At 46.1% G+C, this 21897-nt stretch overlaps 1 protein-coding gene across 1 annotated transcript; it reads left to right on the top strand.

Annotated features, from left to right (window-relative positions):
- Positions 1-14290: 14290 nt before the first annotated feature.
- LOC119978731 (hemoglobin subunit beta-like) lies at positions 14291-15555 on the top strand. The gene is made up of 3 exons (XM_038820563.1): positions 14291-14428; positions 14674-14866; positions 15189-15555. Exons 1-3 carry the CDS (start codon positions 14337-14339, stop codon positions 15315-15317), a joined length of 414 nt encoding a protein of 137 aa, XP_038676491.1. The 5' UTR covers positions 14291-14336; the 3' UTR covers positions 15318-15555.
- The last annotated feature ends 6342 nt before the right edge of the window (positions 15556-21897 follow it).

Below are 21897 nucleotides of genomic sequence, written 5' to 3'. Positions count from 1 at the left end.
TAAACTATTATACATGTTCAACTGTGGGTTGTCACTATGCTGACTTGACTGGAGACCTGATACTAGCCTAACCAGACTTACTAGTTACCACATGGTGTTTGCACTGGCTAGCTCACGAACTCTGACTGTCTCAGAGGCTGGGTCCCGAGAGAGCAGGAAAACTGGTGCCCTCTGGCTTTATAGTGGTCGTGTCCTGTCTGGTGATTGGCTGGTGTGTTCTGTGTGCTCCCTGGTCACCCTGTGTGTCAATCACTGCCTGTCTGCACTCCATTGGAAACCATAGATGTATATTATGACACCCAGTTCCGGTCACTGCACTTTAGGAAGGCCCTTGAGAGAGTGAATGGTATGGCAACTGCTCGGCCCAGGACCGCAAGGAACTTCAGAGAGTCGTGAATACCGCCCAGTCCATCACACGAACCTGCCTCCCATCCATTGATTCCATCTACAACTCCCGCTGCCGGGGGAAAACGGGCAGCATAATCAAGGATCCATCCCACCCGGCTTACTCACTTTTCCAACTTCTTCCATCGGGCAGGAGATTCAGAAGTCTGAGAACACGCACGAACAGACTCAAAAACAACTTCTTCCCCACTGTCACCAGACTCCTAAATGACCCTCTTATTAACTGACCTCATTAACACTACATCCTGTATGCTTCAACCGATGCCAATGCTTATGTAGTTACATTGTATATCTTGTGTTGCCCTATTATGTATTCTCATGTATTTTCTTGAATTGTTTAATTCCCTTTTCTTCCATGTACTGAATGATCTGTTGAGCTGCTTGCAGAAAAATACTTTTCACTGTACCTCGGTACATGTGACAATAAACAAATCCAATCCAATCCAATCCAATGAAGGGGGAGATTTACCAGAATGAATCCAGGGATGAGGGATTTTAGTTACAAGATTTTGGTTTGAAAAGTTGGGGGGGTTGTTCTTGAAGAAAAGGACATTGAAGGGAGATTTGATCGAGGTGTACAAGATTATAACAGATTTCTGAAAGGTAGATGAGGTAGTTAAGGATAAGGTAGATGAGGAAAAACTGTTCCCCTTTGCTAATAGTATGGGGACTAGGAGGGTCACAGATTTAAGATGTTGGCTGAGAGATACAGGAGGAATGTGAGGAAGAACTATTTTTTACATAGCAAGCAATGATGATTCGCTGCCCAAAAAGCTGGTGGAAGCATGAAACATCCAAACTCAACACATTCAACGTTAAACTGGATGGGCTCTTGATAACAATAGTGTCACAGGAATGAAGAGGAGTGGTATTGCTCAGCTGAGAGTCAGGATGGGCTTGATAGGCTGAGTGGCCTCTTCCTGTGCCATGAATGATTCAATGGATTCTGTGTCTCAATAAGTTATATTTTAGCCACCTCTGTAACCCACTCAGTGCTGAAACCGATGCAGTTCCCGCCACACTGGGATACTCCTACACAATGTTTTTCTTGTTATCTCAGAGAAGGTGGTGGCAGTCTGCCCATTGTCTTAGCTGGTGGTTGTAAAGACCGTGGTGAAAAGCTTCATTGCCCAGGGACCTGTGGGGGTCCTTCCGTTGACTACATCTCCGCAGGGATAGCTTTTATTAATTGTCACTTGCTAGTCACTGAAAGAGGAAACACAGATGGAGAAGGTAGTCAAGAAGGCATACAGCATGCTTGCCTTCATTGGCCGGGTCATTGAATATAAAAATTGGCAAGTCATGTTGCAGCTATATAGAATCATAGTTAGGCCACACTTGGAGTATAGTGTTCAATTCTGGTCGCCGCACTATCAGAAGGATGTGGAGGCTTTAGAGAGGGTGGAGACGAGATTTACCAGTATGTGGCTTGGTATGGAGGGCATTAGTTCTAAGGAGAGGTTGAATAAACTCGTTTTTTTCTCACTGGAGGTAGTGGGTGCCTGGAAGTCGCTGCCGGAGGAGGTGGTGGAAGCAGGGACGATAGTGACGTTTAAGGGGCATCTTGACAAATACATGAATAGGATGGGAATAGAGGGATACGGACCCCGGAAGTGGAGAAGATTTTAGTTCAGATGGGCAGCATGGTCGGCTCAGGCTTGGAGGGCCGAGGGGCCTGTTCCTGTGCTGTACTTTTCTTTATTCTTTGTTGATGCTCTTCCTGACAGAGAAACCGAGGTACCAGGGATGGTGAGATTCTGACAAACTGCATGGAATCCTTATCCTCCACAGAAGATTCCTCAGCCCTTGCTGCACTCTCCCATTGGATTGATGGGATTTGCTGCACAGTCCCAGCTGAACAGCCCGCCAGCCATTGGACCACCTGTGAGAGATGCCTGTTCAGGGCCCCTCATTCTGCACTCACTGAACATACAGAGCAATATACCATGAGCAGGACTGCCTACAGCTGCTTCTATCTCTAATACCTCCACCTGAACACGATGGAGAGTTCCTTGCCCTGTGTTCCCAACCTAAAACCTCACAAGGAAGCACCAATGTGAAAGTCTCTGCTCTGGTGCCTGTTCAGTTGGTCTGGTGTGACAATGCTTCCCCAGACACATTTCCCTTTTCTTGTTGTCTGAGGTACTACATGGCTGCTGGGGGATGGGAACACACCTTCAGGACCTCTGAGAGAAACAAGAGAAGCTTCGTAAAGGGATTCATGGAGACACACATCACTTCTCAGTGCCGTTTCTGAACATTCTGGCAGATGAGATTTCCTCACGGATTCAGTGTTACTCTTCCACCACCCAAAGAGCCCCAAGAACCGAGAAAACAATAATTCGCCAAACTCCACCGACCTGACAGCCAAGGATACTCCATTCCTGAGAATGCCTTCTGCAGCAACAATGAGGAGAGAGTAATAAGGTGCTTCTGTCCTATATTTCCTCTTTGTCAGCAACACACATTCATAGTAATTGCTGAGTCAGTGATCTGGGCACACACTTCTCCAAGGTTGAGGACCAGTATTTGCCCCTCTACCCCTCAGATGCTTTGTTTAATGCATGTTCCTCAGTGTAGTGTCCTCAGCATGACCATCTTCAGCTGCTTCGTCAATGACTTTCCTTTCCTCAGTGGTTGCTGAGTGAGTGCTTGCTGAGAAGGAGAGTAAATTTTTAAAAACTTACTGTTGGGAGTTTCCAGCTGAATCCGGTCGGAGTGAGGACAGAGTGACTGCTGGGTAAGTAGTAAAGATTTAAATTGTTTGCGCGGGCCCATAACAGCTAATTGCTGTTCTTGTGTGAGGCATAGTGGATGCTGGTTAAGTGTTTTATTTTTACCTGTATTTAAGTTGGGTGGTTCCTAAACCCAAGACACTACACTTGTAGTGTCCCCCATCCTTTCACCTCCTCCAACCTAAGGGGTAGAGTGAATAACAGGAAAGCTCTTTCTTTCTTTTTCTTTTTTTTTATCTAGAGGGGATGGCAGGGAAGGCAGTGTAATGTTCCTCCTGCAGAATGTTTGAGGTGAGGTCAGTGTCCCTGCTGATTTCACCTGTGGGAAGTGCACCCATCTCCAGCTCCTCAGAAACCGTGTCAGGGAACTGGATCTGGAGTTGGATGAACTTCGGATCATTCGGAAGGCAGAGGTTGTCATAGATAGAAGCTTCAAGGATGTAGTTACACCGAAGTATGTAGATAGAGGGGTGACGGTGAGAGGGGCTGGGAGGAAACAGTCAGTGCAGGGATCCTCTGTGGTCGTTCCCCTCAGTAACAAGTATACCATTTTGGAAACTGTTGAGGGGGACGAACTACCAGGGGTGAAACACGGTGAACGGATCTCCAGCAGTGAGTCCATCCCTGTGGCTCAGAAGGGAAGGAGGGAGAGCAGGAGAGCAATAGTTATTGGGGAATCGATAGTTAGAGGGACAGATAGATGGTTCTGTGGCAGCAAAAGAGACTCATGAATGGTATGTTGCCTCCCGGGTGCCGTCTCAGACTGTGTTTTCAGAATACTTAAGGGGAGGGGGAACAGTCACAAGTTGTGGTACAAGTCAAGGACAGTGGTGGGAAGTTGTGTGTGGAGGCTGAGGAGATAAGCAAGATACTAAATGAATACTTTTCATCAGTATTCACTCAGGAAAAAGATAATATTGTGGAGGAGAATGCTGAGACCCAGGCTATTAGAATAGATGGCATTGAGGTGCGTAGGGAAGAAGTGTTGGCAATTCTGGACAAGGTGAAAATAGATAAGTCCCCGGGGCCTGATGGGATTTATCCTAGGATTCTCTGGGAAACCAGGGAAGAGATTGCTGAGCCTTTGGCTTTGATTTTTAGGTCATCATTGGCTACAGGAATAGTGCCAGAGGACTGGAGGATAGCAAATGTGGTCCCTTTGTTCAAGAAGGGGAGTAGAGATAACCCCGGTAACTATAGGCCTAACGTCTGTGGTGGGTAAAGTCTTGGAGAGGATTATAAAAGATATGATTTATAATCATCTAGATAGGAATAATATGATTAGGGATAGTCAGTATGGTTCTGTGAAGGGTAGGTCATGCCTCAAACACCTTATCGAGTTCTTTGAGAAGGTGACTGAACAGGTAGACGAGGGTAGAGCAGTTGATGTGGTGTATATGGATTTCAGTAAAGCGTTTGATAAGGTTCCCCAGGGTCGGCTATTGCAGAAAATACGGAGGCTGGGGATTGAGGGTGATTTAGAGATGTGGATCAGAAATTGGCTAGTTGAAAGAAGACAGAGAGTGGTGGTTGATGGGAAATGTTCAGAATGGAGTTCAGTTACGAGTGGCGTACCACAAGGATCTGTTCTGGGGCCGTTGCTGTTTGTCATTTTTATAAATGACCTAGAGGAGGGCGTAGAAGGAGGGTGAGTAAATTTGCAGACGACACTAAAGTCAGTGGAGTTGTAGACAGTGCAGAAGGATGTTGAAGGTTACAGAGGGACATAGATAAGCTGCAGCGCTGGGCTGAGAGGTGGCAAATGGAGTTTAATGTGGAGAAGTGTGAGGTGATTCACTTTGGAAAGAATAACAGGAATGCGGAATATTTGGCTAATGGTAAAATTCTTGGCAGTGTGGATGAGCAGAGGGATCTCGGTGTCCATGTACATAGATCCCTGAAAGTTGCCACCCAGGTTGATAGGGTTGTGAAGAAGGTCTATGGTGTGTTGGCCTTTATTGGTAGAGGGATTGAGTTCCGGAGCCATGAGGTCATGTTGCAGTTGTACAAAACTCTAGTACGGCCGCATTTGGAGTATTGCGTACAGTTCTGGTCGCCTCATTATAGGAAGGACGTGGAAGCTTTGGAACGGGTGCAGAGGAGATTTACCAGGATGTTGCCTGGTATGGAGGGAAAATCTTATGAGGAAAGGCTGATAGGCTTGAGGTTGTTTTCGTTAGAGAGAAGAAGGTTAAGAGGTGACTTAATAGAGGCATACAAAATGATCAGAGGGTTAGATACGGTGGACAGCGAGAGCCTTCTCCCGCGGATGGAGGTGGCTAGCACGAGGGGACATAGCTTTAAATTGAGGGGTAATAGATATAGGACAGATATAGATATAGCCAGAGGTGGGCTTTTTACGCAAAGAGTGGTGAGGCCGAGGAATGCCCTACCTGCAACAGCAGTGAACTCGCCAACATTGAGGGCATTTAAAAGTTTATTGGATAAGCATATGGATGATAATGGCATAGTGTAGGTTAGATGGCCTTTAGTTTTTGACTTCCCATGTCGGTACAACATCGTGGGCCGAAGGGCCTGTACTGTGCTGTATCGTTCTATGTTCTATGTTCTATTCGTGACTTCTTAAAAACTGAAGCAGTCCATTTCCAACTGTAGCAAGACCTGGACAATATCCAGGCCTGTGCAGACAATAGGCAACAATTATTCACGTCACACAAGTGCCAGACAGTGACCATCTCCAACAAGGCAGGAACTTATCATCGCTCCTTGATATGCAATGGCATGACCTAAGCTGAATCCCTCACTATCAGTATCCCAGGGGTTACCATTGACCAGTAACTGAACAGTACTGTCCATATAAATACAGTGGATACAAGAACAGGTCAACACTAGCAATCTTGTGGCGAGTAACTCACTTTCTGACCTCCCAAAGCCTATCCACCCTCTACAAGGCACAAGTCAGGAGTGTGATGGAAAACACTCCACTTGCCTACATATCAGCAGCTCCAGCAACACTCAAGAAGCTAGTACGATCCATGACAAAGCAGCCGGCTGATTGCTCCCCCTTCCACTTAAATTCAGTCCCTCCGCCACTGACGAGCAGTGGCAGCTGCATGTACCATCTACACAATGCACTGCAGGAACCATCAACAGTACCTTGCAAACCCACACAACTACCATCGAGAAGGACAAGGGCAACAGACACTTTTGAACACCACCATCTGGAAGTTCCCTTCCAAGTCACTCACCATTATATTGGAAATATAACACCATTCCTTCACTGTCACTGGATCAAAATCCTGGAACTCCCTGACAAACAGCACAGTGGATGTTCCTACACTACGTGGATTGCAGCGGTTCAAGAAGATAGCTCACCACCACCTTCTCAAGCGCAACTCGTGATGGGCCAAATTCTGGCCTAGCCAGTGACCCTCACATCCCATTAATGGATTTTAAAGAATGTTTTGATCTCAGGTGCGATAAGGTGTAACTGGAAATCCCACTCACCTGGCCAGGAATCAGCAGCTCATTGAAGGGCTTGCATAACTGCAGCCAGGTTCGCTGGGGCTCCCTCAAGACACTGGCCACCCCTATAACCTGTGAACATGCCCTCTTGCTTATGTTGCGGTTAGTTTGCTCGCAGCCAGGCAGGAAGAATACCACCAGGAAATTGATGTCTCTGCTCAGATACATTGGCCCTGGCATGTCCCAGGTCTCCTGACTCCCTTTTAGCCATTCTGCTATTGGATTAAAGGAGCTGCAAGAGTCAGTCTGCATTTTCTCCAAATCTTCTGTGCATTATTAACTTGACAAGATGCCATGACATTGAGGGGCTGGTGTATAACATTCTGATACCTCAGCCAAATAAATGCTTATTGGTCTCTCCGTTGTGTGAGTGCCAGAGTGTATTGAAACTGCATGGCTACTTTGTAAGGGACCAGAGCTCCTCAGAGAGCACTTATGCCATGGTAATCGGTAAGATTGGGAGTAGCCAGGGGAATATTCGGTGTTTGGTCCTTGCTCGTTGAGATTGCAAACACAGGAGTTGTGAGGGATGTTGGACTGGAGGTCTGAATATGGGGTACAGCACCTGAGCTCTTTAATGTTCTGCAACCATTTTCTAGAAAGAGTCGCAAAACATTCATCTCACAGAGTCCTTGGAACAAGGACCCCACAGGTAGCAGATGAGAGAAACAATGGTTTCTACGATGGTTGAGAGGTCACTGAGCAACTGTTCAGAATGGGCCAACTTTCACACAATACAGCCAGCAATGACAGCAGATTGTCTGATTTGCCTTTAGGGGAGGAAATTCGCTGTCCTTACCTAGTCTGGCCGATATTGGAGTATTGTGTTCAGTTTTGGTTTCCTTACTTGAGAAAGGACGTACTGGCGCTGGAGGGTGTGCAGAGGAGATTCACTAGGTTAATCCCAGAGCTGAAGGGGTTGGATTATGAGGAGAGGTTGAGTAGACTGGGACTGTACTCGTTGGAATTTAGAAGGATGAGGGGGGATCTTATAGAAACATTTAAAATTATGAAGGGAATAGATAGGATAGATGCGGGCAGGTTGTTTCCACTGGCGGGTGACAGCAGAACTAGGGGGCATAGCCTCAAAATAAGGGGAAGTAGATTTAGAACTGAGTTTAGGAGGAACTTCTTCACCCAAAGGGTTGTGAATCTATGGAATTCCTTGCCCAGTGAAGCAGTTGAGGCTCCTTCATTACATGTTTTTAAGGTAAAGATAGATAGTTTTTTGAAGAATAAAGGGATTAAGGGTTATGGTGTTCGGGCCGGAAAGTGGAGCTGAGTCCACAAAAGATCAGCCATGATCTAATTGAATGGCGGAGCAGGCTCGAGGGGCCAGATGGCCTACTCCTGCTCCTAGTTCTTATGTTCTTATATGTGACTCCAGAATCACAGCAATATGATTGATTCTTAAATACTCTTTTAAATGCTCAGTTCAAGGGTAATTAGGGAGGGGTAATAAATGCTGGCCAACATCCCATGAATTAATAAAAGGAACGTATTCACAGGTCATAGTTCAGCCACCTGATGCAGTGTTTCCAATCACGACCTCAACAACCCTCCTTAAGGAGTAGTTACACCAAGATGGTACTGGAGGCAACCATTTTCTCAGTCCCGAGCAGAGATGGAGCCACCTCTGCACCTGACACCGTTTCCAGCACCAATGACACTTCCTCACTACTTTGCTACACAATAACCCTGACTCCAGCCTGAGCCCGATTCGATGGGTCAGGATGGGAAGTGAAAACACATTGGGTTGGCATAGTCATTCTGGAGGCAGGTTTGCAACATTGGGGAATGGCCCGAATCCCGATTTCTACTTTATGGAGGGAATCTGGTTCCTTGTTTCTCCTTTTGAATGGTAAATCCTGCAATCCATTTCTATTATTCTCCGACCTATGTGTATCCCACATTCTCCTTGTTATTGTGTTCCGCAGTACAGGTATTAAGAGACTTTTAATTAAAATCATAGGGAATTTCAACTAATCTGAATTAATTGGACAGAAGAGGTGGATATGGGAAGAAGAAAATGGAGTTCCTAAACTGCACCTACAGAACTCTTTTCTAACTTGATATGTAGAAAGCCCAATAGGGAGAACTTTGAACAAAGAACAAAGAACAATACAGCACAGGGTCAGGCCCTTCGGCCCTCCAAGCCTGTACCGGTCATGATACCAACCTTTGCCAAAACCCTCAGCACTTCCTTGTGCCATATCCCTCTATACCCATCCTATCCATATGTTTGTCAAGTTGCCTTTTGAACACCGTTAATGTATCTGCTTCCACAACCTCCCCTGGCAACGCTTTCCAGACACTCGACACCCTCTGCGTAAAAACTTGCCTCGGACATCTCTAAACTTTGCCCCATGGACCTTAAACCTATGTCCCCTAGTGATTGACCCTTCCACCCTTGGAAAGTGTGCCTGCCCATTCACTCTATCCATGCCGCTCATAATCTTTTAGACCTCTATCAGGTCACCCCTCAAACTCCGTCTTTCTAATGAAAACAGTCCGAGTCTATTCAGCCTCTCCACATAGCTAACGCCCTCCAGACCAGACAACATTCTGGTAAACCTCCTCTGCACCCTCTTCAAAGCCTCCACATCCTTCTGGTAGTGTGGCAACCAGAATTGTGCGCAATATTCCAAGTGCAGCCTTACCAAGGTTCTATATAACTGTAGCATGATTTTCCAGTTTTTATTCTCGATGTCCCGTCCAATGAAGGCAAGCATTCCATATGCTTTCTTGGGTCTAATAATGAGGAATGAACTGGAGCACTCATTTTCAAAGTTGGGGTCGCAGATAGCATTTAAAAATGCCATCTGAGGCCGGCTTTAAAAATGGCGGCTGTGAACGGCTTTCAGATGCGGGCACACTGCACATGCGCGTCTGCTCATCAGTGCGTATGCCTGGAGCCCAGTGAGAAACACCGCCTACTCCTGACATCGGCACGCGGACCCAAGATGAAACATTTTTTTATTCAATGCAGTCTTCCTGCCTGAAATCATAGAATTTACAGTGCAGAAAGAGGCCACTCGGCCCATCGAGTCTGCACCGGCTCTTGGAAAAAGCACCCTACCCGAGGTCAACACCTCCACCCTATCCCCATAACCCAGTAACCCCACCCAACACTGACGGCAATTTTGGAAACTAAGGGCAATTTATCATGGCCAATCCACCTAACCTGCACATCTTTGAACTGTGGGAGGAAACCGGAGCACCCGGACGAAACCCACGCACACACGGGGAGGATGTGCAGACTCCGCACAGACAGTGACCCAAGGCAGAATCGAACCTGGGACCCTGGAGCTGTGAAGCAATTATGATATCCACAATGCTTCCGTGCTGCCCTCAAGTGTTTTCAGAGAGCAGGTCACGCGCCCCATCCACGTGCTGTGGGCGTGATTCCGATTCCTCCATTTTGTCAGCAGCAAACAAGCAACAGGACTGTCAAATTTAAACTAGATCATTTTGCAATAAGGAAGAGAGGGCCCGAGACACAAACAGGCCAGGATCTCACAACCAAATCTGCTGGAGAGGGTGGCTCAGCAGAGTCAACAACAGGACAAAGCAGTGGTGGTGAGAGCTCCAGGATCTCTGATGAACAACACATCCAGAAATGTAATATTGAATGACAAAGCAAGTGAGTTTGTGAGGGCCAAGCAGGCTCACCTGTCGCATTAATGGTAAGCGAAAATGGTGGGTCATGAAGTTCGGGTGGCATGGATCGTGAAAGTCGGCTGGTATGGGTCGTGAATAGCGGCTGCCGTGGGTCCCGAAGGTAGGCCAGTTGTTAAAAATGGGTCCCCGGAAAAAAAGTTTGAAAAACACTGAACTGGAGCATGTAGGAGAAATAAAAATAGTGAAAAATCTAGGCCAGTGGTGGACAACCTCCAGCCGGGGCCATGTGCAGCCTATCAGCATTCTGAGTGCAGCCCACAAGACATTTTGTTTATCTTTGCCCACACGCAGGGTTGTCACATTCCTATCGATGTGACTGATGTGAATCAGCCGTAAAGCAAGGGCAAGTGAAGTGAGGTGTGTGCTGATTCTTCACAACATCAAATGTGAGAGTCCTGCGCTTCTGCTGCATCCAATCAACTGTAAATATTTATTTTGTTTTTACTATTTGAAGTTGTTGGCAGTTCTAATAACATATGAATGATTAAGTATTTTCTGTAGCTTGTTATGAAATGTTCAACGCATATAAAATGTATTCAATCTTCTTCAAGGGTCATATGCTCGAACTTGTGGCCCACTGAGATGAAGGAGGGGCATGTGGCTACTCACTAGCCCAGGTTTCATAGGAGCATAGAATTTACAGTGCAGAATGAGGCCATTCGGTCCATCAAGTCTTTACTGGCTCTTGGAAAGAGCATCCTACCCAAGCCCACATCTCCACCCTCTCCCCATAACCCAGTAACCCCACCCAACACTAAGGGCAATTTTGGACACTAAGGGCAATTTAGCATGGCCAATCCACCTAACCTGCACATCTCTGGACTGTGGGAGGAAACCAGAGTACGTGGAGGAAACCCACACAGAGAAGGGAGAACGTGCAGACTCCGGACAGACAGCGACCCAAGCCGGGAATCGAACCTGGGACCCTGGATCTGTGAAACAACCGTGCTAACACTGTGCTACCATGCTGCCCCCATGTGCCAACCAGATAGTTACCAGCTTCAAATTCCTTGGTGTGCACATCACCAACAATCTGCCCTAGTCCACCCACGTCCACTCTACAACCAAGAAAGCACAACAGAGCCAATACTTTCTCAGGAAACTAAGGAAATTCAGCATATCCACATTGACTCTTACTAATTTTTACAGATGCACCATAAAAAGCATCCTATCTGGCTGCATCACAGCCTGGTATGGCAACTGCTTGGCCCAAGACAGTAAGAAACTACAGAGTCGTGAACACAGCCCAGTCCATCATGCGAAACCGCCTCCCATCCATTGACTCTGGCTACACCTCCCGCTGCCTTTGGAAAGCGGGCAGCATAATCAAAGACCCCTCACAATCGGGTTATTCTCTCTTCCAACCTCTTCCATTAGGCCGAAGATACAAAAGTCTAAGAACATGCACTAACTTATTCAAAAACGGCTTCTTCCCCGCTGTTACCAGACTCTTGAATGACCTTCGTATGGACTGAACTGATGTCTCTACGCAACATCTCTACTGTTGTTGCATGATACTCTCTGTATGATACTCTGTATGCTTCACTCTATGTCCATGCATTTACATTGTGTATTTATCATATGTCCTATGTTTTTTCATGTATGGAACAATCTGCCTGAACTGTATGCAGAACAATACTTTTCACTGTAACTCGGTGCACGTGACAATAAATCTAAATCTAAACAAAATGTTCTCAAGTGGTACGGGGAGAATGTGCAGACTTCGCACAGACAGTGACCCAAGCCGGGAATCGAACATGGGGCCCTGGAGCTGTGAAGCAATTGTGCTAACCACAATGCTACTGTGCTGCCCTATCACTGATCTAGGCAATAGTGATCATAGCATTATAAAATAACAAAAAAGGCTGTCAATTTGACAAAAAGAACAAGTCAACAGATTGATGAAGATTGTTGTTATTTTGGTATTCTTTCACAGGAAGTAGGTATCACTGGCTCCACCAAGAATTATTACCCATCATAATTGCCCTGGTGGAGGTGAGTCATCTTCATTCGCCTTCATGGGTGGCAAGGTAATATAGTGGTTGGGGGGCATGGTAGCACAGTAGTTAGCACAGTTGCTTCACATCTCCAAGGTCCAAGGTTCGATTCCCCACTGGGTCACTGTCTGTGCGGAGTCTGCACGTTCTCCCTGAATCTGCTTGGGTTTCTGCCGGGTGTTCCGGTTTCCTCCCACAGTTCAAAGATGTGCAGGTTAGGTGGATTGGCAAAGCTAAATTGCCATTTGTGTCCAAAGGGGTTGGGTGGGGTTGCTGGGTTTCAGGATAGGGTGGGGGTGTCGGCTTAGGTATGGTGCTCTTTCCAAGGGCCGGTGCAGATTCGATCAGCCGAATGGCCTCCTTCAGCACTGCAAATTCTATGATTCTATGAAAGCTGCAGTCAATGTCATGTGGGCACACCCACAATGCTGGTAGGAAAGGAGTTCCTGGGTTTCGACCAATTGACAGTGAAGGAGGGTAAATTGCAGGTGGCGGAGTTCCTTTGCATCTGCTGCCCTTGACTTTCTAGGTTGTAGAGGTTGTTGGCTTGGAAGGTGCTGTTAATGAAACCTTGAAATATTGCTGCAGGGCATCCTGTAGATAGTACACTCTGATTCCACTGTATCTCAGTGGTCAAGGAAGTGAATGTTTAAGGTGGTGAGTGTGATACCAATCAAGTGGACTGCTTTGTCAGCACAATGTCAAACACCATGCATGTTGTTGGAGCTGCACTCATCCGGACAGATGTAGAATATCACATCTCCACCCCTGACAATGAATCTATGGCCTTGATATTTCATTGAGTCAGGATGACTTCAGAAGAAAGCCCTTTGATAATAGCGGGTCAGTCCTGATTCCAGGATTGCTGGCTACCTTTCCAGGCTATTTGATTTTTGGTTGTTTCTTTGAAGGCTGTGGGTCGGTTCCTGTCAAAAGGCAGCAGCTGGTCAGCCCCATTGCAGGAGATGCGTGGCGTAATCCTTCATTGGTTTTCTGGGCTCATGCCTAGTTTTCAGAGGAAATGTTTCACCGGCTCTTCGGGTTGCAGGGTCACTTTGTACAACAAAAGCCAATACTTGGGATATTGTTCTGCCAAATTAACAAGATTGCATGATACAGTTAAAGCAAAGTTTGTACTTTCTGGGTTCGGTAATGGTCCTGGTGGAACCACCTCATCAGACACACTCAAACCAATACTGCATTATATTATTGCTACTGTTAATATTAATGCCCAATCTGCATAGATAGCATGGTGGTTAGCATAAATGCTTCACAGCTCCAGGGTCCCAGGTTCGATTCCCGGCTGGGACACTGTCTGTGTGGAGTCTGCACGTCCTCCCCGTATGTGCGTGGGTTTCCTCCGGGTGCTCCGGTTTCCTCCCACAGTCCAAAGATGTGCGGGTTAGGTGGATTGGCCATGCTAAATTGCCCATAGTGTCCTAAAAAAGTAAGGTTAAGGGGGGGGTTGTTGGGTTACGGGTATAGGGTGGATACGTGGGTTTGAGTAGGGTGATCATGGCTCGGCACAACATCGAGGGCCGAAGGGTCTGTTCTGTGCTGTACTGTTCTATGTTCTATGTTCTATAATCTGACAATATTCATAAGCAGATGCCAACAATAGGTTTTACTGTTCCTTTCTGTGACTAGTTGGTGAATGAGTTGGTGAAGCTTGAAAGGGGAAAAATTATGCATGATTGGGATAAGGGAGAAGCAACAGAGCCCAAGGTTTCTCTCTTTGGCCCGAGTGTTAACATATTATTCAGCAAAATAGTCCAACTATTCTTTGTGATGAGTTGACAGAAATGAGGCAGGGAGGACTGAATGTTTAACATGTGCTTATCTTAATGCTCAAACACAGGAGCGTGCTGGCCAGCGATAGGGAAGAGAGTCCCACCTACCAATCATTCAGCCTATTATATTGGGATTCTGCTCAGGGATGTGCCCCTACTGCTGACTATAAAAATCAGACAGAAACTGCAGATCAACACAACTTTTCTGTAAGAGAGACGGCAGAGAAATCTTAACAGACAAAATGGTGCACTGGACTGAAGAGGAGAAAACTGAAATCACCCACACATGGGGTTCCACCAATCAAACGGCACTTGGCACCAAAGCCCTGGAAAGGTATAGTGTGAATGCATTATTATTTCAATATAATTCATGCTTATCTTTCCACATAAATTTGTTGTGATGGGTGTTTATTCCAACAGCTTAAGATAATTAGTGCTAAAGGTTTCAGTGAAGTTACAGTCAAACTCATGCAACGTTTAACTTTTTACTTTGTGCAAATGATGCATTGATTAAATTTGAAATTTAGTTTCAATCGAGAATTTGACGTTAAGTTGAATCAATATGTTTTTTCCCTCCAGGATGTTCTGTGTCTATCCCTGGACAACCCGCTACTTTTCAAAAATACCTGGTTTTACCGCAGAGGGACATGCAATTAAAGTGGTCGGTGCTCTGGATAAAGCTGTCAAGCATCTTGATGATGTCAAGGCAGAGTTCAAAGACCTCAGCAAGAAGCACGCAGAACAACTGCATATCGATTCTGGAAGCTTCCATGTAAGAAACTAATCTTTTGAAATATATGTTGTATTTTTACTAAAGAGAGTCTCACTGCATTTTTGCAGTGAAGTCATTTAGAACCATAACTTTGGATGTGGACACTCAGGTACATGCCCATCTTCCCTTTGGCTCGTACAATGTTTTGCAGAAGATCACAACCTGATCTCACTGAATATTTGTTTTTCCTGTAACGGCCAACTTTCTCATTTAATATGTTCTGAGAAAATACTTGGGTGCTTTAAGTTTTAAATTTAACCCATTGGGGCATGCTTTGTTTCAAATGTGATAATGTGTCTTTTCTTCTTTTGTTTTGTCATAGCTGCTGACTGACTGCTTCGTTGTGGAACTGGCTCATCTTGAGAAGTGCAAGTTCACTCCTCATATCCACGCAACTTGGGATAAATTTTTTAAAGTGGTTGTTGATGCTATTTCCAAGCACTATCATTGAACCTACAACAACATAAGCCTTTCTTCGTGAATCAATAAATGCAATTGATGAAAAGATTCCCTTCTGAACATCTAGAAAAACCTTTGTGCTCTTAAGAAATTATATAACAAGTTATGCTGAGATAAAACTGATGCATTCTTGAAAACAATATTCCTCTTTGCATGTTAATTCTAATTCAAATTTTGTGTATTTTCCTTCAGTTGCTTTGAACTACAATAAAGTATCAATATCAACCTCACATTTGTCATATGTGAATTCTCTACTTAACTTCATTATAAACAATAAATACACATGAGGTAACACGGTGAGATGAAAATTCAGGATCCATTTTTCAGTCAGTTCTGAAATCTCCACCGCTAATTTATTAAATAAAACCATCAATTTTAATCTACATCTCACGGTTGATTTTCAGTTTTGGATACTGGAGAGGGTGGATGACTCCTTGGAGGAATCCAACAAGAATCAAACTCCACATCACCCTGTGAGATTGGACCGCTCTCAGAGCAGGTGCCTTTTACAAACATGGGGACAAGGCCAGCCGCATACTGGCTCACCAGTTGAGAAAACAGGCGGCCGCGAAAGAGATATCCCCAGTTACGAACATTAACCGTAGGACGGGTGTGGATTCAAACTAGGTCAATAAGGCCTTTACGACCTTTTAATGATGGCCATACACCTCAGAGACCCTGGAGGGGGTCTCAGAAATGGGAGAGTTCCTTGACAAACTGGATATAATGGTGGAGGAGGTGGGGGGGGGGACAGGAAACAAGTACTGGGTAAAATCATAGAGTGCATCAACTCCATGCAATCGGATAAAGCGCTGGGGTGGATGGGTTCCCGATAGGCTTCGCTAAAAAATTCTCAGCAGTCCTAGACTGCACCTGCGGGAGATGTTCATTGACTCACTGTCATAGGTGTCCCTGATGCCCATGCAGGCCCAGGCCTTGATATCATTGATGCCCAAAAAGGACAAAGACTCGGCAGAGTGTGGATCGTACAGACCCAACTCTCTCTTAAATACTGATGTGGAAGTCTTAGCGGAAGCTCTGGCGAGGCGACTGGAGGGTTGCTTGCCAGAAGTGATTGTGGAAGATTAGACCGGGTTTGTTGAGAGCAGAAAGATAACAGTAAACATTAGACGCCTGCGGAATGTAATAATGACCATCCGGGGAGAGGACACCAGAGGTAACCGTCTCTCTGGACGCTGAGAAAGCCTTTGATCGAGTAGAATTGGGGTACCTCATGGAGCTGCTTGAACGGTTTGGGTTTGGAGCGGGATTCATCATGTGGGTGAAACTTCTGTAAAGTGTTGCTATGTTGAGTGCATGGACAAACAGCACCAGCTCCGAGTATCTCCGGCTGCACAGGGGAACAAGGCAGGGCCACCTGATATCCCCGCTCCTGTTCACACTGGCGGACGAGCCCTTAGTTTGGCAGATTGGTGGGCGGGTATTCAAAGAGGGGGCAGTTTCTCTCTATGAGAATGACCCGTTCCTCAACGTGTCGAATCCCTTAGCCAGCATGGGAAAGATAATTGGACTCATTAGGGCATTCGGTTAGAAACTTAACCTGAGAAAGGGCAAAATCTTCCCACTGAACCCCCGAGAAGGAGGAGTGAAACTGGATGAACTACCGTTCTCAGTAACCCAAACCAAGTTCAGGTACCTGGAGATCCAGGTGGCCCACACCTGGAAGAGCCTCCAAAAATGAAACCTCTCCAGCCTGGTGGAGGAGGTGCAGAGGTACCTGCAAAAGATGGAACTCGCTCCCGCTTTCGGTGGCCGGAAGGGTACAGACGATCAAAATGAATGTGCTGCCCAGGTTCCGCTTCGTATTTAGATCACCCCCAAACTTCTACCCCAAATCTTTCTTCACCAGTGTCATAGAACATAGAACATAGAACGATACAGCGCAGTACAGGCCCTTCGGCCCTCGATGTTGCACCGACATGGAAAAAAAAAACTAAAGGCCATCTAACCTACACTATGCCCTTATCATCCATATGCTTATCCAACAAATTTTTAAATGCCCTCAATGTTGGCGAGTTCACTACTGTTGCAGGTAGGGCATTCCACGGCCTCACCACTCTTTGCGTAAAAAACCCACCTCTGACCTCTGTCCTATATCTATTACCCCTCAATTTAAGGCTATGTCCCCTCGTGCTAGCCACCTCCATCCGCGGGAGAAGGCTCTCGCTGTCCACCCTATCTAACCCTCTGATCATTTTGTATGCCTCTATTAAGTCACCTCTTAACCTTCTTCTCTCTAACGAAAACAACCTCAAGTCCATCAGCCTTTCCTCATAAGATTTTCCCTCCATACCAGGCAACATCCTGGTAAATCTCCTCTGCACCCGTTCCAAAGCTTCCATGTCCTTCCTATAATGAGGCGACCAGAACTGTACGCAATATTCCAAATGCGGCCGTACTAGAGTTTTGTACAACTGCAACATGACCTCATGGCTCCGGAACTCAATCCCTCTACCAATAAAGGCCAACACACCATAGGCCTTCTTCACAACCCTATCAACCTGGGTGGCAACTTTCAGGGATCTATGTACATGGACACCGAGATCCCTCTGCTCATCCACACTACCAAGAATTTTACCATTAGCCAAATATTCCGCATTCCTGTTATTCTTTCCAAAGTGAATCACCTCACACTTCTCCACATTAAACTCCATTTGCCACCTCTCAGCCCAGCGCTGCAGCTTATCTATGTCCCTCTGTAACCTGCAACATCCTTCCGCACTGTCTACAACTCCACCGACTTTAGTGTCGTCTGAAAATTTACTCACCCATCCTTCTGCGCCCTCCTCTAGGTCATTTATAAAAATGACAAACAGCAACGGCCCCAGAACAGATCCTTGTGGTACGCCACTCGTAACTGAACTCCATTCTGAACATTTCCCATCAACTACCACTCTCTGTCTTCTTTCAACTAGCCAATTTCTGATCCACATCTCTAAATCACCCTCAATCCCCAGTCTCCGTATTTTCTGCAATAGCCGACCCTGGGGAACCTTATCAAACGCTTTACTGAAATCCATATACACCACATCAACTGCTCTACCCTCGTCTACCTGTTCAGTCACCTTCTCAAAGAACTCGATAAGGTTTGTGAGGCATGACCTACCCTTCACAAAACCATGCTGACTATCCCTAATCATATTATTCCTATCTAGATGATAATAAATCGTATCTTTTATAATCCTCTCCAAGATCTTACCCACCACAGACGTTAGGCTCACCGGCCTATAGTTACCGGGGTTCTCTCTACTCCCCTTCTTGAACAAAGGGACCACATTTGCTATCCTCCAGTCCTCTGGCACTATTCCTGTAGCCAATGATGACCTAAAAATCAAAGCCAAAGGCTCAGCAATCTCTTCCCTGGCTTCCCAGAGAATCCTAGGATAAATCCCATCCGGCCCCGGGGACTTATCTATTTTCACCTTGTCCAGAATTGCCAACACTTCTTCCCTACGCACCTCAATGCCATCTATTCTAATAGCCTGGGTCTCAGCATTCTCCTCCACAATATTATCTTTTTCTTGAGTGAATACTGACGAAAAGTATTCATTTAGTATCTCGCTTATCTCCTCAGCCTCCACACACAACTTCCCACCACTGTCCTTGACTGGCCCTACTCTTACCCTAGTCATTCTTTTATTCCTGACATACCTATAGAAAGCTTTTGGGTTTTCCTTGATCCTACCTGCCAAAGACTTCTCATGTCCCCTCCTTGCTCGTCTCAGCTCTCTCTTTAGATCCTTCCTCGCTTCCTTGTAACTATCAGGCGCCCCAACTGAAACTTCACGCCTCATCTTCACATAGGCCTCCTTCTTCCTCTTAACAAGAGATTCCACTTTTTTGGTAAACCACGGTTCCCTCGCTCAACCCCTTCCTCCCTGCCTGACTGGTACGTACTTATCAAGAACATGCAATAGTTGTTCCTTGAACAAGCTCCACATATCCAGTGTGCCCAACCCTTGCAGCCTACTTCTCCAACCAACACATCCTAAGTCATGTCTAATGGCATCATAATTGCCCTTCCCCCAGCTATAACTCTTGCCCTGCGGGGTATACTTATCCCTTTCCATCACTAACGTAAAGGTCACCGAATTGTGGTCACTGTTTCCAAAGTGCTCACCTACCTCCAGATCTAACACCTGGCCTGGTTCATTACCCAAAACCAAATCCAATGTGGCCTCGCCTCTTGTTGGCCTGTCAACATATTGTGTCAGGAAACCCTCCTGCACACATTGTACAAAGAACAACCCATCTAATGTACTCGAACTATATCTTTTCCAGTCAATATTTGGAAAGTTAAAGTCTCCCATAACAACTACCCTGTTACTTTCGCTCTTTTCCAGAATCATCTTCGCCATCCTTTCCTCTACATCCCTAGAACTATTAGGTGGCCTATAGAAAACTCCCAACAGGGTGACCTCTCCTTTCCTGTTTCTAACCTCAGCCCATACTACCTCAGAAGAAGAGTCCCCATCTAGCATCCTTTCCGCCACCGTAATACTGTCCTTGACTAGCAGCGCCACACCTCCCCCTCTTTTGCCCCCTTCTCTGAGCTTACTAAAACACCTAAACCCCGGAATCTGCAACAACCATTCCTGTCCCTGCTCTATCCATGTCTCTGAAATGGCCACAACGTCGAAGTCCCAGGTACCAACCCATGCTGCCAGTTCCCCTACCTTATTTCGTATACTCCTGGCATTGAAGTAGACACACTTCAAACCACCTACCTGAACACTGGCACCCTCCTGCGAAGTCAAATCTGTGCTCCTGACCTCTATACTCTCAATCTCCCGTACCCCAAAACTACAATCCAGGTTCCCATGCCCCTGCTGAATTAGTTTAAACCCCCCCAAAGAGCACTAAATTAATCATGGCTTTTGTCTGCGTGGGTAGGGGTAAGAGTTGCTAGAGTACGTAAGTCTATTCCACAGCAAGGGCGGCACATGGGAGGCCTGGCCCGACAGAACCTTCTATTCTACCACTGGGCAGCCAATGGGGAGAGGGTGAGGGTGTAGCTAACGGAGCTGGAGGAGGACTGGGTCCAAATGGAGGAGGCCTCCTGTACGGAGATGTCTCTCCGAGCGCTGGCCACTGCGCTACTTCTGGCCCATCCACACACACCAGGAGCCCAGTGGTAGTAGCCACCTTTATGGATATAGAACCAGTTTAGGTGCCACTTCGAACTTGACGAGATATCCATAAGACCACAAGATCATCAGACATAGGAGCAGAATTAGGTCACTTGGCTCCGCCATTTAATTATGGCTGATATTTTCTCATCCCATTCTCCTGCCTTCTCCCCATAACCCCTGATCCTCTTATTAATCAAGAACCGATCTAACTCTGTCTTCAAGACACTCAGTGAATTGGCCTCGACAACCTTCTGTGGCAAAGAGTTCCACAGACTCACCAGCCTCTGGTTGAAGAAATTCCTCCTTATATCTGTTTTAAAGGATCGTTCCTTTAGTCTGAGATTGTGTCCTCTGGTTTTAATTTTTCCTACAAGTGGAAACATCTTCTCCACGTCCACTCTATCCAGGCCTCGCAGTATCCTGTAAGTTCCATAAGACCATAAGACATAGGAGCAGAATGAGACCACTTAGCCCATCGAGTCTGCTCCGCCATTCAATCATGGCTGATATTTTCTCAGCGCCATTTTCCTGCCTTCTCCCCATAACCCCTGATCCTCTTATTAATCAAGAACCTAACTAACTCTGTCTTAAAGACACTCAAAGATTTGGCCTCCACAGCCTTCTGCGGTAAAGAGTTCCACAGATTCACCACCCTCTGGCTGAAGAAATTCCTCCTCATCTCAGTATTAAAAGATCGTCCCTTTGGTCTGAGATGGTGTCCTCTGGTTCTAGTTTTTCCTACTAGTGGAAACATCCTCTCCATGTCCACGCCACCCATGCCTCGAAGTATCCTCTAAGCTTTAATAAGATCCCCTCCCTCATCCTTCCGTACTCCAACGCGTACAGGCGCAGAGTCTCCTCATATGACAAGTTCTTCAATCCAGAGGTCATTCTTGTGAACTTCCTCTGGACCCTTTCTAAGGCCAGCACATCCTTCCTTAGATACAGGGCCCAAAGCTGCTCACAATACTCCAAATGGGGTCTGACCAGAGCCTTATACAGCCTCAGAAGTCCATCATTGGTGTTGTATTCTAGCCCTCTGGACATGAATGCTAACATTGCATTTGCCTTGCTAACTGCCGACTCAACCTGCACATTAACCTAAATTAGCCTTGGCTAATAACGTCCAATATGTCATTGGCCTTTTTATATAAATAATTTTTATTGAAATTTTTACAAAATACAAAATATAAACATCTTAACTCTATTAACGTACAACCGCGGTAACACCCCATAAACAATGCCCCCCAGCTTCAAGAGCAACTTTTTTTTTTAGAACAGTACAGCACAGAACAGGCCCTTCGGCCCTCGATGTTGTGCCGAGCAATGATCACCCTACTCAAGCCCACGTATACCTATACCAGTAACCCAACAACCCCCATTAACCTTAATTTTTAGGACACTAAGGGCAATTTAGCA

Source organism: Scyliorhinus canicula, chromosome 15 (genome assembly GCF_902713615.1).
Source record: "Scyliorhinus canicula chromosome 15, sScyCan1.1, whole genome shotgun sequence".
NCBI classification, from domain to species: Eukaryota; Metazoa; Chordata; class Chondrichthyes; order Carcharhiniformes; family Scyliorhinidae; genus Scyliorhinus; species Scyliorhinus canicula.
Note: the sequence above shows the minus strand (reverse complement) of the source record. Positions and strands in the feature narration are given on the sequence as shown.

What these genes read in the sequence shown, in the direction of transcription:
- LOC119978731 (XM_038820563.1), top strand. Translation starts at nt 14,337, where the DNA reads ATGGTGCACTGGACTGAAGAGGAGAAAACTGAAATCACCCACACATGG. An exon ending in GGCACCAAAGCCCTGGAAAG is followed by an intron (nt 14,429 to 14,673) that starts GTATAGTGTGAA and finishes TTTTCCCTCCAG; the next exon opens with GATGTTCTGTGTCTATCCCT. An exon ending in TCGATTCTGGAAGCTTCCAT is followed by an intron (nt 14,867 to 15,188) that starts GTAAGAAACTAA and finishes GTTTTGTCATAG; the next exon opens with CTGCTGACTGACTGCTTCGT.